Genomic DNA, 14,654 nt, shown 5'->3' with positions numbered 1-14,654 from the left:
TCCTGAGTGAGGAGCCAGGAGTAATCCCTGAATGGCCCAAAAACAAACATGAAAAACAGGGCACTTTCCTAGGGCCTAGGTGATGGCTAGCAATTTTGAGCCCGAGTGCCCAAATTGCTGCACAATGCCTGGTCCTCCCAATGGCCAGTCTGGGCCTGTTGCCAGGTGAGTTACCAACGCCTCCCGCTGTGCCACATTTTTTTTTTTCTTTTGGTTTTTGGGCCACACCCATTTGACGCTCAGGGGTTACTCCTGCCTTACCTCCATGCTATCTCTCCAGCCCCTGGTTTAACTTTGTGTGTGTGTGTGTGTGTGTGTGTGTGGTTTTTGGGTCACACCCGGCAGTGCTCAGAGGTTATTCCTGGCTCCAGGCTCAGAAATTGCTCCTGGCAGGCACTGGGGACCATATGGAGCGCCGGGATTCGAACCAATGACCTCCTGCATGAAAGGCAAATGCCTTACCTCCATGCTATCTCTCTGGGCCCTGGTTTTACTTTTTTCTTTTTTTTTTTTTTTTTTGGTTTTTGGGCCACACCCGGCGGTGCTCAGGGGTGACTCCTGGCTGTCTGCTCAGAAATAGCTCCTGGCAGGCACGGGGGACCATATGGGACACCGGGATTCGAACCAACCACCTTTGGTCCTGGATTGGCTGCTTGCAAGGCAAACGCCGCTGTGCTATCTCTCCGGGCCCCTGGTTTTACTTTTTTTAAAAAATCTTTAAGCACCATGATTACAAGTATGTTTGTTGTTAGGTTTTTGCTTTTTTTTTTTTTTTGGGGGGGGGGGTGGTGGACACACCCAGAGCACTCAGGGCTTCTGGCTCTATCCGAAGAAATACACTCCTGGGGGTCGTTCCTGGGTCAGCTTTCTGTGAGGCAAACCCCCTATTGCTCTGGCATCCTGATACTGTTTTTTTCTTAATTGACACTTTTGTTACTTTTCTGACTTTTTTTTTTTGGGGGGGGTCACATCCTGTAATGCTACTTCTGGCTCAGCTCTCAGAAATCATTCCTGGCAGGCTTGGGGACCTGAATTGATTTTCCTATGAATCTGAAGGCCTGGGAGGAGAGAATCCCATCTCCTGAAGGGAACCTACAGGATGCCTGCGTTTATCTTTCAAGTGACCTCCCAGGCCTGAAGGCTAGAGTCCATAATGGGGGAGCCCTGGGTCCAATCCCTGGAACCTCAGGATCCCTTAACACCCCAAAGTGTGGCCCAAAAGAAAAATTAAAAAATAGGGGCCATGGGTGCTGTAGGTGGCTTCTTCCTACAGCCATCAGTGAGATATGAAATATGAAATAATTGAGACCACACAAAATGCATTGTATGGGGACCCACATCTATGAGATAAGAGACAAACTACTTTTCAGCTGATGACATTTTAAGCACAACTCTGGTATGCAAGGTATTTTCAGGGAAACAAAGGGCAGAGAATCATTAGGAGGGACAACACAATGGTACCAGACCCTAGAATCTATATATCAAATAACTACCCGGTTGTAGGTGAGAAAGAGCCCTCCGGTGCTGCTGGTCTGGGGGTAAGGCGAAACATGAGACGGAGGTGTTCTGGTTTGCAAAAAGTTCGAAGCCTCCGGAAAGTAGAATTCAAGAAAGGCAGAAGCTATTGTTTTAGCACCATGAAGCTGAGAGCAGGTTGCTGGGAACTGGCTTGGCTCAACCTTTGAGTTGCAAATATACTAGCCAACGGGAAATTTAGCTGTCTTGGTGCTGAAAATTTCTATAAGATTGCAGGATAGGGACCGGAGAGATAGCATGGAGGTAAGGCATTTGCCTTTCATGCAGAAGGTTGTTGGTTCAAATCCCGGCATCCCATATGGTCCCCTGTGCCTGCCGGGGGTGATTTCTGAGCATAGAGCCAGGAGCAGCCCCTGAGCACTGCCGGGTGTGACTCAAAAACCAAAAAAAAAGATTGCAGGATAACTGAGGCCGAATATCTGTAGTTTAACAAGGGAGGCAAAGCCAAATAAATAAAAGTAAAGAGATATATAATGTCACAGCCATGTCAGAATATAGCCAGTAATCCACGCAGTGGGTTATGATTGACTTCCACCAATGGGCCTTCTGGCTGAATTATTTGTTGGGGGAAATTAGGCACTTCACCAGGAAAGCCAAAAGACACATCTGGAGTATGCTTTCCCTATAGTGGAGACATCCATATTACGTGCAGTGACACTTGGGGCTGGAGCGATAACACAGCGATAAGGTCTTTGCCTTGCATGCTGCTGACCCAGGATGGACTGCTTTTTGATGCCTCGGCGTCCCATTTGGTCCCACAAGCCAGGAGTGATTTCTGAGTGCATAGCCAGGAGTAACCCCTGAGCATCACTGGGTGTAGGGTGTACCCCCCCCCCAAAAAAAAGGGGCCAGAGAGACAGTACAGTGGGTAAGTGGCACTTACCTTGCTCATGGCTGACCCTGGTTTCATCCCAAACTCAGGATAAGCCTTGAGCATGGCCAGATGTGGTCCAAAATTAACAAAACAAAACAAAAAAAGGGACAGGCTCCTTGCCTTACAAGCATCCAACCTGGGTTCGATTCCTGGCATCTCATGTTCCAGTGAATGCAGAGCCAGAATTAACTCCTGAGCACCACAGGTTATGGCCCAAAAACCAAAAATAAGTGACCCAGAATTTGCTTCCCAGAGACACCTCTGTCCATTTTGGAGGGAGTTTTGGGGAGTCTCTGTATGCTCGGGGGAATCTCAAGGAGTAACCCCTGAAGGCTTCCGGATGTGATGCTGAAAATAGGACTCTGGTCAGTTGCATGTAAACCCATGTCATTCTTCCCAAAGGACTTTTAGTTTGGGTCACACCCATATATACTCTGCTCACTCAGATTTCACTCCTGGTGGGCTTGGGGGACCTAATGGGGTGCCTAGGATTAAACCTGGGGCAGCTTTATGCAAGGCCAGCACCCTATGCACTATTCTGTCTCTCCTACCCCTCAATGCTTTATTTTATTTTATTTTATTTTATTTGTTTTTTGGGTCACACCAGGCAGCGCTCAGGGGTTACTCCTGGTTCTACGCTCAGAAATCACTCCTGGCAGGCTCAGGGAACCTCAGGATTCAAACCACCAATCTTCTGCATGCAAGGCAAATGCCTTACCTCCATGCTATCTCTCCGGCCCCAATGCTTTTTTATTCCATGCTGGGGCTTGAATCTAGTCCCTTATACAAACAAGTTCAAACAGGGAGGGGGTATTGCCTTGCACACGGCCAAACCATATGTTTCCATATGTTTCCCTGTGTACGACCAGGAGTAATTCCTGAGCACAGAGCCAGGAGTAACCTGAGTACTGCAGGTGTGTCTGTCCCCTGCCCCAAAATCAAAACATAAAAAAGATAAAACCAAATAATATAAAAGAGAGGCCAGGGAGATAGCATGCTGGGTGTAACCCAAAACCCAAGCAAACAAAAAACAAACCAGGGGCTGGAGAGATAGCACAGCAGCATTTGCCTTGCAAGCAGCCGATCCAGGACCTAAGATGGTTGGTTCGAATCCCGGCGTCCATATGGTCCCCTGTGCCTGCCAGGAATTACTTCTGATGGGTATGGCCCAAAAACAAAAACAAAAGACAACCCCCCCAAAAAAAACAAAACACTGATTTGAGCAGTGGACTGAGCAGGCCTGGAAGGACCTAGTACTACACTGCCAGACTTGGGTCTGGGAGCTGGTGTGGCCATAGTGAACATGCCTTGGTGTGAGGCCCTGAGTTTGACACCCAACAGTCAGCACAAATAAATAAATAAAAATCTAAACATTTAGAGTTGTCCTTTTTTTCTTTTTTCAGTTTTTGGGCCACACCTGGTGGCTCTGTGCTCAGAAATCTCTCTTGGCAGACTTGGGGGACCAAGCCTTGGGATGCCAGGGATTGAACCCAGACCTGTCCTGAGTTGACTATATGCAAAACAAATGCCACATATGCCGTACTACTGTGCTATCACTCTGGCCCCTGGAGTTGTCTTTTGTATCTTCTTCTCTTTGGGTCACATCAGTGATGCTCAGGGCTCACTCATGGCAGTGCTCAGGAGACTCTGTGGGATGCGGAGGAATCATACCTGGGTCAAGACGAGCGCCTTGCCCGCTGTCCTATACTCTGGCCCCCAAGTGTGTCCTTACTGGGGACAGTTAAGTCGAGTGGGCTGGTCCACGTGCCCTTTGCATATCTGAGGAAAAATAAAACCCTGCCCATTACCCCAAGCCATAATCCGGTGACCTCATTTTATGGCCGCATCCTTAAAGGCACAGCCCAGCTCATATGCGGTGGTGCTGGCGTTGGTGACACCGGGTCCCCAGGGTGAGAACAGGAAGAGGGGGCAAAAGGGCTGAGGCTGCTGGGGAAAGCAGGGCTGGGAGCCTACCATCAGACTTCAAATGTGGACAGGGCATGGTGCCCCTCAGAAACAGAAATGATGGGGTGGAGCGGGAATTAGGAGAGGGGGAAGACACTTGCCTCCTGCTCTTGTCTGAGACCTGCCGAGAGTGACCCCTGAACACAGACCCCGTAATGGACACACCCATGGGTGCATCCCCAGACCAGCAGCACAGCAGGAAGGGCACCTACTTGCCTTGCCAACTGCTGATCTGGGTTTCCTCCCTGAGCACCAGGTAGTCAGGAATAACCCCTGAACATTAAAGTGTGAATTCCACCTCCTCCCCTAAAAAAGACGAAAGATCTGAGTTCTGGGGCCTACAAGCAAAACTTTAGGGGTGAGAAGGCCCAGTCCTCCGGAGTGTGTGTGTGGGATCCCTCCACCCTCCAATCCACCACAGGACTTGGCCGTGAGAGGAAAAACGAAGTGGGTGTGCAGGGGGGGGGGGGGTACTCAGTGTACCCGAGCTGAGCTGAGAAGGATCTACATGGGGAAGGGGGGGCAGCAGGCAGGGTGGAGCTGGGAACAGTCACTGGGGAAAGGAGCCGGGTCCCCCAAGTCGCCTCTGGAACTCCACCAAACTGGCCTGTGCTTCCAGCGCCGGCAGAAGAGGCGAGCCTGCAAGAGCAGGGAGGCCTCTTGCGACTGGGGTTCGGTAGAGAGAGGCTTCCGGGAGCACCCACAAGAGTGAGCCCAGGGTGCAGAGCCAGGAGGGGCCCCCAAAGCAGAGAGAGAGCGCGCGAGAGAGCAGAGGCAGATGAGCGCAGCGAGGGGCCTGGCCTGGCGCGCTGTTTGGGGAGGGGCGCACGGGACCCAGGGGTGCTGGGCCGAGGCGGGCCGCACGGGAGGACACCTGAGGGCCGTCCCCCGACTCCGCACGACCCCGGGAGGGGTGCCCGGCCCGACCCCACCCCACCCACCCCCGAGCGCCGGCCCCGCCCCGCGCCGGCCACGTGACGGCACCCCGCCCCGCGCGCGCGCGCGTGCGCCCTGCCCGGCACCCCATTGTTGGGCGCGCGCGCGTCACGGGGGGCGCGGCCGGGGCGGGCCGCGGGGCGGGCCGGGCCGGGCCGGGCCGGAGGCAGCGCGGCGGGCGGGAGCGAGGCCAGGAGCGTCCGCGCCGCCGAGCCCCGAGAGTCGCCGGCCCCGCCGCCCCGAGCAGCCCCGCGCCCCGCCCGCCGCCCGCCGCCCGTCCCCCGCCGCTGGATGCCGGCGGCCGGCGGCCGAGCTCGCAGACGCGGAGGGCGGCGGCGCGGGCGGCGGCGGCGGCGCGGGCCCGAGCGCTAGTGCCCGCCATGCCCGGCTCCCTCGGCCGGCCCGACGGCGGCGGTGGCGGGGAGCGGAACTCGGGGTCCCCGCCGTCGCCGCAGCCGCCGCCCCCGCCGCCGTCCGCGCCCGACGGAGCCCCGGAGGCCGCTCCCGCGCCCGACGACGCGGCGGCCGCGCTGCGCCTGGCGCTCGACCAGCTCTCGGCGCTGGGCTTGGGGGGCGCGGGGGACCCCGACGACGACGGGGCGGCGGGCGGCGCTGCGGCGGCGGCCGCCGCGCCCCCCGACGGGCCCGAAGTGGGGGTGCCCCTGGGCGCCGTGGCCGGGGTGCCCGGGCCGCTCCCGCTGCTGGAGCCCACGCTGAGCCCCCCGCCCCAGCCGCCGCCGCCGCCCCGGCCGCCGCCCCCCGACGTGTTCGCGGGCTTCGCGCCGCACCCCGCGAGCCTCGGGGCGCCCGCGCTGCTGGCCGAGCCCCTGAGCGTGATCGGCAGCCGCAAGAAGAGCGTGAACATGACCGAGTGCGTGCCGGTGCCCAGCTCCGAGCACGTCGCCGAGATCGTGGGGCGCCAGGGTGAGTGAGGGAGGGAGGAGGGAGTGTGGGCCCCGTCGGGGCGCCGCCCCACTCAGGGGCCCGGAGAAGAAGGGGGTCCCCGGCCGGCCCGGCCCGCAGCCAGCCCAGCCCCACCGCGAGCCTTTGTCTCGCTGCCGCCGCTGCCGGCCCGGCCCGCGGGAGAAAGTTGGGCGCAGCCCGCGCCCCGCCCCTCCGCGCTCGGGGTGGCCGCTGCCTTTGTTCGGGTCGCTGAGCCGAGCCCCGAGCCCCCGCACGCCGCTCGCTCCGGGACTTGGGACTTGGAACGCCGCGGCCCCGCCGGCACCACCCCCAAGGGGCGCTGAACACCCACAGCCGGCCTGGGCGGGGCACACTCCGGTTTGCAGGGTGGCGGGCAGGGACCCAAAGGGGTGCCTGTGCGGGTCCAGAAGTTGGGCACCGACTGGGGGAACCCCCCTTTACTTGCCAGCATGAGGACCTTGCAGGGGGTGTGGCTGGCACTGGAAAAGTGGGGCGCCCCGGCTCCCCCACCCTGCACCCCAAGTCGGAGATGTGGGGGAGGCATGTGTCATGGCCCTGCTGTTGGAACCTAACCGGACCGCTCCGGGTGTTCGGCACCCCTCACCCGTCACCGGGCGGTGGCCCCCCCCAGCACTGCACTGGGGGGTCCCGGCGGCAGCCTAGTTGGGGTCCCCATTGTTCTCTTTGTTAGCACAGCCGGCTAGAGTGACATCAGGCCGGCCGCAGCTCATTGGCCCTGCAGTGGGAGGAGGCGGGCACTGGGAAGTGTTGGGCCCACCCCCGGCCCGCGCCCACCTGCCTGCCCACCGGGCCCCAACTTTACCTGCCACCCCGCCCAGTCAGCCAGGTTTTGGGGAGCGGGGGGGGGGGCACCCAGACAGGGGCGGGGGCTCCCCGGCTTCCTGATTGCAGGAGGCAGAGCCCGGAAGTGGGTCCCTCCCTTGTCCTGTCACCCCCAGAAAAGAACTAGACCCTCTGCCCTCCTCTTTCCCCCCCAAGCAGGCACTGGAGGAATGGAGGGTGTCCCCGCCCTGTCACCTGCCCACTTGGGACATGGGACTAGTCCCTCTGTTCTGAGTATGCAAAGGGGTGGGGACTGGGCCAGGGAAACTGAGGCAGGGCGGTGTCCACTTGTCCCATGGGGCCTCTCTGTGAGACTGTGGTTTCCTGTTGAAGGGGGGGTCTCCAGAAACCGCCTTGTTCCGAAGCTTCTGGTGACCTCGTGAACCCGAGCTGGTGGGGGTCCCTATGTGATCTGGAGGGTTCCCAGTTTCTTGGCTGGTGTTCCCAGCTCCAGGGGCCACATGAACCCCATGACCTTTCCAGCTCTCATCTGCTTTGGACCCCACATCTCTGCCTTTAGCATTGGGCTTTTTCTGATCTCCGTGAAGCACCTCCATTCCCCTCAAACACCCCCCCCCCCAAGCTGTTCTCTGCTCGCCCAACCCCCCACCTCCCAGAAAGATTCCAAAGCTCCCAGCCACAGTCCAGGGCCCCTGGCTTCCCCGTCTCCCTCCAAGGGTGGGTGTTCAAATTGGCTTTCTGGCTGGACCCTGAGGTCAGTGCCTGGCTGTGACCTTGGGGCTTGGCACTGGTCATTTCCTCCCTCCTGGGGTCATGACTTGTTGGGGGGGCTGATTGTAGGAATTTGTACACATGGGGGGCAGGGGCCCTGGGAGGTTTGGAGATTTCTGTGGCCCCCATAGCTGGGGTGGCCACACACAAGGCAAATGCCCTTAGCAAAAAGCCATCCTGCCCCACACCTGGCTTCCCTGGATTCACCTTGGGGCATCATAATCTGGGACTTGGGGGGGGGGTATCAGAGCAATGGAATGATAGCACTACAGGAAGAGAACTTACCTTGCACACAGCTGACTCAGGTTCGATCCCCAGCATCCCATATGATCCCAAGCATAGTCGGGTGTGGCCCCAAGACAACTGAAAAAGACTAATAATGCCCTTGGAACCCCTGAAGGTGCCTGTCACAGCTGAATCTGCCTTGTCCATGCAGGGTGGGTGGTTTGGGGACCCTTCTTTATCATGACCAGAATGCAAGTGCTTTGTCTACTTTGAGGACAGACCCATCTAAATTACCCCAGCCCATCAAGTGTCCAGTGGGAGGTTCAATCTCCTGTGGCCTCCTGCCCCTTGTCTTAACGCTGGATGGAGTCTGGACATGGGGAATACTGGTTCCCCACAAGAGCCCAGGACCCCTGTGATAGAGGTTAAGGGCCTCCTGCCACACCCAGGCTCTGTATAAGCACTCAGCGCCCTCTAGTTATTTTGGGGGCTTCACCTAGTGGTGTTCAGGGGACCCTATGTGATGCCAGAATTCGGACCGGGGTCAGCTGTGTGCAAGGCAGGCACCCTCTCTACTGTGCTGTGTCCTGCCCGCAGCCGGTCAGTTTGAGGACAGGGTTTGTCCACAGGGACAGGACACCACAGAGCCGAGTCCCACACGTGGGGCTCAAACCCTGTCTTCCCCATGTTTGGCCCTGCTGTGATGGCCACTGCCTCACTCCCAGCTGTCAATACTGGGGTCTCTGCTGATGGGTCCCTTGGGACAGGCTGAGATGCAATACAGGTTTCTGTATTTCCTGTTGGGGTTCCAGTCCAGCCCCCTCTTATGCCCTCTCCCGTGGAGATTTCCATGTGGACCCCTCACCCTGTGAGTGCCACCTTGGAAGGGCCTCGAGTTCATGTGGGGGGTGACCTGCTAGCAGCCAGCTGTTACTTTGGGGTTGTATAATCCTACCTCCAGAGTGAGAAGTCCCATTGGGTCCTGGCTGATACAGCCAGGGCAAACTTCCTATAGGAGCAGCCCTGCAGAGAAAAAGATGGGTGGGGTGGGTGGGTTGCCTTCACATGGCCAACTCTGGTTTGATCCCCAGCATCCCTTATGGTCCCCCCCCCCCCCAGCCTGCCAGGTGTGATTTCTTAGTACAGAGCCAGGAGCAACTTGAGTGCTGCCAGGTTTGGCCCAAAAATCAGAAACAAACAAAACCCCTTAAAGATGAGAGGAGTGGGGGGGTATTTATTGGAAGTCAATAGGGTGAGCCCCATCTGCTTGGAAGGAGGAGAGGCAGCAGAGAGGAAAGCGAGGGTTCGAAAACTGGGGGGGGGGTGTACTCCCAGTCTTAGTGTTTCCCCACACACACGCTTGAGCCTGTCTCAGGCACCCTGAGGTCAGTTTTGGCTCCTATAGAAACCAGCTGCTTCCTGGTTCTCTGCAATAGAGCTTCAATGTGGGGGTGTGGCAGTCCTCGGGGCCACGCCCCTTCAGTCACACCCCCACCTGCGAAGGTGCCCAGGGACTGGCAGGGCAGTCCCAAGGGATATATAGTACTGCCCTGTGCAGCTGGTAGGCAGAAAAGGTGTCCAGGGACAGACATCCCAGTCGAGTGACGGTGGGCCTCTGTTCAAGCGATATCCCCATCTATACTGGTGCCCAGCTCAGACCCTGTTTTCCAATGGGGTTTGGACAGCGCATCTGAGTTTTTGGGGTCACAATTCATCCAACAGGGTCCTTGAAAAACAAAGCTAAAAGCGGGGTCCAAAGAGAGTACAGCGAGGAAAGCACTTAGTCTTACCCAGACCAATCTGTATTTGACCCCTAGCATTTCACACGGTGCCCCAAGTACCACCAGGAGTGGTTGATCCCTAAGTGCAGAGCCAGCAGTGACCTTTGAGCATTGCTGGGTGGCCACAAAACCAAAATAAAATTAAAAGGAGAGCTGGAGTGATTGATAATATACAGCAAGGGAGGACGTTTGCCTCGAACAACACTGACCTGTGTTTAATCCTTGGCACCCTATAAAGTCCCTGGAGTCCTCCAGGAGTGATCCCTGAGTGCAGAGCCAGGAGTCCACATTGAGCACCGCTGGGTATGGCTCCCAGACAAAAGTTTTGTTTTATTTATTTATTTTTATTTTGGGCCACACCCAATGACACTCAGGGGTCACTTGTGGCTCTGCAATCAGAAATTGTTCCTGGCTTGGGGGACCATATGGGACGCCAGGGGATCGAGCCGCAGTCCATCCTGGGTCAGCCACGTGCAAAGCAAACACCCCACTGCTGCGCCATTGCTCCAGCCCTATGTTTTGTTTTGGGGTCACTCCTGGCAATACTCAGGGTCTCTCCTGGTGGTGCTCAGGGGTCTCCTACGGGGTGTCAGTATTGGACCTGGCATGGCCCCTTGCAAGACTAGCACCCACCTTGTGCTGTGTTCTCTCTCTCCAGCCCCACAGACCAACCTCAAAAACCCACAGACCCACCGTGCATCCCTCCCCAAACTCAGGACCCTTAAGGGGCCACCATGTCAGGGACTGGGAAGGGACACCTTAGGGGGGTGGATAGGGTGTCTCACCTGCGCCCTCTCCCACTTCCACCCCTCCTGCTCAGGGTGCAAGATCAAAGCCTTGCGTGCCAAGACTAACACCTACATCAAGACGCCGGTGCGGGGCGAGGAGCCGGTGTTCATTGTCACGGGCCGGAAGGAGGACGTGGGCATGGCCAAGCGTGAGATCCTGTCGGCGGCCGAGCACTTCTCGGTGATCCGGGCCACGCGCAGCAAGGCGGGCGGGCTGCCGGGCGCGGCGCAGGGCCCCCCGAACCTGCCGGGCCAGACCACTATCCAGGTGCGCGTCCCCTACCGCGTGGTGGGCCTGGTGGTGGGGCCCAAGGGTGCCACCATCAAGCGCATTCAGCAGCGGACACACACCTACATCGTGACGCCGGGTCGAGACAAGGAGCCGGTGTTCGCCGTGACCGGGATGCCCGAGAACGTGGACCGGGCACGGGAGGAAATTGAGGCCCACATCACCCTGCGTACGGGCGCCTTCACCGACGCAGGCCCCGACAGCGACTTCCACGCCAACGGCACCGACGTGTGTTTGGACTTGCTGGGGGCTGCGGCCGCTGGCCTCTGGGCCAAGGCCCCCAACCCAGGCAGGCGCCCCCCGGCACCCACCAGCGGCCTCCGAGGGGACGGAGCCGCCCTGGGCGCCCCGGGGGGACCCGAGGCCTTCTATGCGGCGGGCCGCACTGGGGTGCCCGATGCCAGCCCCACCAGCCCCTACAGTAGCTCCGGCAATGGGGCGTTCACCTTTGGTGGGGATGGCTCGGGGGCTCCCCCAGGGCCGGCCGCCCCCGAGGACTGTGACTTTGCCTTTGACTTTCTGGCACTGGACCTGACCGTGCCCGCCATCTGGGCCCCCTTTGAGCGCCCCCCGCAGCTGCCCCCCACCCTGGGCAGCTGCTCCGAAGCCGCCAACAACAACGGGGGTGCCCGGCGCAACAGCGGGGCCACCACCCCACGCCACTCGCCTACGCTGCCCGACCCGGGGACCCTGGGCCCGGTGGGGGCCCTGCCCTGGCGGCCTGCGCAGACCCCGCTGGCCACCTTCCCGGGCACCTTACCTAGCAGTACCGGGGCTACCTCGTGCCCACCTGCGCCCCTGGATGCCAGCGTCCCAGAAGGTGGCCGCAAAGTCACCGGGGTGACGGTGGGCACAGGGGGTGTGGCCTCGGGGCCTGCCACCTCTGCGGGAGCCCCGGTGCCCGCGCCCGCAGCTGTCCCCGCCTTGGCCCGGGAGTGCGTGGTGTGTGCCGAGGGCGAGGCCATGGCAGCGCTGGTGCCTTGCGGGCACAACCTCTTCTGCATGGACTGCGCCGTCCGCATCTGCGGCAAAAGCGAGCCACAGTGTCCCGCCTGCCGCACGCCCGCCACGCAGGCCATCCATATCTTTTCCTAGCCAGGGCTGGCGTGTCCTTACCTGGGGGGGAGACTGGGGGTGGGGGGTGCGGGGAGGAGCCGCGGGGGGCGGGGCGGGCAGATGGGATTTTGGGGAGGGCTGCAGCACGGCCATGGTTCCGCAGACTGAGCTTTAACTCAAGTCCCAGGCGTGGAGACCGTGACCCCGCGACCCAGTGGCGCCTCCTCCGTGCTTGACAAATGACAGTATTGACTCGACAGGTTCCAATAAACCCGAGAGGAAAGATCGTATTTTTTATTTTTATTTTTTGTTTTGCACTTTTCAGTTGAGACGCGGAGGTCGTGGGACGCGGCTTCGCCGTGACCTTGGTGCCTCTGTCCTGGCCCCTGTACCTCGCGGGTTCCCGATCCGGACTTGCTGGGTGGGGGGCCTGGTCTTAGGGACCTGCCTAGGGTGGTCTCTGACATCCCCACTTCGCCAGGCACCTCCGCGTTATCATAGGTATGTTTTTTTTTTTTTTTGTACAAACGAAGCCAATAGTTAGCTGATCCGATCTATCAGCGCCCGCTCCCCAGAAATCTGGGGCTTTTTTACTCCCTTTGGGATGAACCCCGAATCCTTTTTGTACGTCCAGGCGCAAGTCGGAGGGGGGAGCAAGGGGGGGCCCAACTGAAATGTCTTTGTGTTTCTGCAACCCCTTCAGATGTGGTTTTTCCGTTGTCAGTTTTTTTTCCCCTTGTGTGTGTGTGTTGCTTTTTTTTTTAATTTTTTTAAAGAAATGTTTTTTTAAGAAACGAAAACAAAACGTTTACTTTTTACCTCTTGTGTATATGTAGGGAATTTATAGGGAAATATGTACTTTATGGAATAAATTTTAAGAACTAAAATATATTTTATTTTAAATAAAGTAACGAACCTTTAATCTTACACAGCTAAAGTACTGGTTATATATTTGCTGAAACTGAATTAAGGGTTAAGAAAATTGTATCAAGAGTTTTATTTTTTTGACTTCAAAGCCTTCTTAATAAAGTCTTTTTACTATGTGTGAGCCCTTGGCGTGGTCTGGGCGGCCAGCGACTGGGGGGGGGTGTCGTCATCCAGGTCCAAACCTCCCCATTTTTCAAATGCAAAATTCGGGGCTCAGGGTGCACCTGTTTCTGGGGTCAGATGTCTTGATTCCAACTGCCCATTGGGCAACCAGAACTAAACACAGCCGGGAAGGCACTGGCCTTGTACTCAACACACCCTGGTTCCATCCCCAGCACCGATAGGGTCCCCCGAGCACCACCAGGAGTGATCCCAGAGTTTTGAGCCAGGAGTTAGCCCTGAACGCCCCTGGGTGTAGCACAAAAACAAAAAATAGGGGGAGGGTGCTGGGGAAACGTTTCATGGGCTGAACATATGCTTTACAGGCTGAGGGTCAGGCTCCATCCCTGGTTCCACATGACTCCAGGTATCTCCAGGTGTGACCCCCCCCAAACAAGACTTCTGGTCTGGGTCTTACAACTGCAAAGTCGAGGGACTCCTGGATCCCCTGAACACTGGGAACCCTGTTCTTTTAATTTTGGGAACCTACTCATAGAGCTTTACTCCCAGCGCTGTGCTCAGGAAACCATATTGGATGCGAGGATCAAACCCAGGTCAGGTGTGTGCAAGGCAAATGCCTCCCCACTGTACTATCTGGCCCCTAAAGCCTGAGTTTGGTGAAGGGGAGTGTTCTTTTTTTATAACTGAAATCCAACTGCAAACATGTTTGTAATCATGGTGCTTAAAGATGTTATAACATTAAAAAAAATGACAGAGATGGATATGGGCTTAAGAATTGTTTTATAATAAAAATAAGGACTTCAAACAATAAGAACTGAGCTGTGCTGTTAGACAAAATAAAAATAAAAAGTAATAAAGCTTGAGTTCAATCTGGTTAAGCCTGGCTTGGTGACACTCAACTTGTGATTGTCCCTCAGCCACTTGGGACCACACATTTAGCTGCCCAGCCTGCCTGGAAGTATCACCTCTGCCACTTGCTGCCCCCCTGAGCACTGTTTGGGAGTCCCCCTAAAGCAAACCAACTTCCTTCAAGAGATGCTGAGGGGGGTGTCAGAGAATAGATCCTGTAACACACCCATCAATGCTCAAGACTAACTCTTGGGCTCTATACTCAGGGATCCCTTCTGGTGGGGCTCAGGGGACTCCCTGGGGTGCTGGGACCAACCTCAGGTCAGCTGCATGCAAAGCAACACTGTAATTCCTGTTATATCGCTCTAGTTTGGACTCACAATTTTTGGGGTGGATTTTAGTGACCAGGAACTACTTAGCTCTCTGCTCAGGGTCACTCCTGGCAGTGCTCAGGGAACCAACTAGAGTGCTGGGGATCCAATTTAGGTCAGCTGCCTGCAAGGCTAGCGCCCTGCCTTCTGTACTATCTAGTCTCAGAAAAAAAACAATTATTTTAAGTCATGGCCAGAGTGATAGCACATCAGGTAGGGCATTTGCCTTGCACGTGGCTAACCCGGGTTCGATCCCCGGCATCCCAGATGGTCCCCCGAGCCTGCCAAGATTTCTGAATGCAGAGCCAGGAGTGACCTCTGGATACTGCCTGGTGTGGCACAAAAATAACAAAACAAGAATATTTTCAGGGACCGGCGAGGTGGCGCTAGAGGTAAGGTGTTTGCCTTGCAAGCACTAGCCAAGGAAAGGACCTCAGT

The 14,654-nt window shown here is 57.1% G+C and overlaps 1 protein-coding gene across 1 annotated transcript; it reads left to right on the top strand.

The window, feature by feature from the left end:
• The first annotated feature begins 1,243 nt into the window (after nt 1–1,243).
• MEX3D (mex-3 RNA binding family member D) lies at nt 1,244–11,988 on the top strand. Its single transcript, XM_049788245.1, has 5 exons — nt 1,244–1,279; nt 4,266–4,320; nt 4,995–5,051; nt 5,324–6,235; nt 10,637–11,988. Exons 1-5 carry the CDS (start codon nt 1,244–1,246, stop codon nt 11,986–11,988), a joined length of 2,412 nt encoding a protein of 803 aa, XP_049644202.1.
• Nucleotides 11,989–14,654: the final 2,666 nt, after the last annotated feature.

This window comes from Suncus etruscus, chromosome 15, assembly GCF_024139225.1.
Source record: "Suncus etruscus isolate mSunEtr1 chromosome 15, mSunEtr1.pri.cur, whole genome shotgun sequence".
In the NCBI taxonomy this organism is placed as follows: domain Eukaryota; kingdom Metazoa; phylum Chordata; class Mammalia; order Eulipotyphla; family Soricidae; genus Suncus; species Suncus etruscus.
The sequence above is the reverse complement of the archived record's forward strand: the minus strand, read 5'-3'. Positions and strand labels throughout refer to the sequence as shown.

Excerpts from the sequence above, each read along its gene's own strand:
- MEX3D (XM_049788245.1), top strand. The coding sequence starts at position 1,244 with ATGGGTGCTGTAGGTGGCTTCTTCCTACAGCCATCA. Across the intron at positions 4,321-4,994 it reads GGTGACACCGGGTCCCCAGG|CGCCGGCAGAAGAGGCGAGC; the intron begins GTGAGAACAGGA and ends CTGTGCTTCCAG. Across the intron at positions 5,052-5,323 it reads CCTCTTGCGACTGGGGTTCG|CGCCGGCCCCGCCCCGCGCC; the intron begins GTAGAGAGAGGC and ends CCCACCCCCGAG.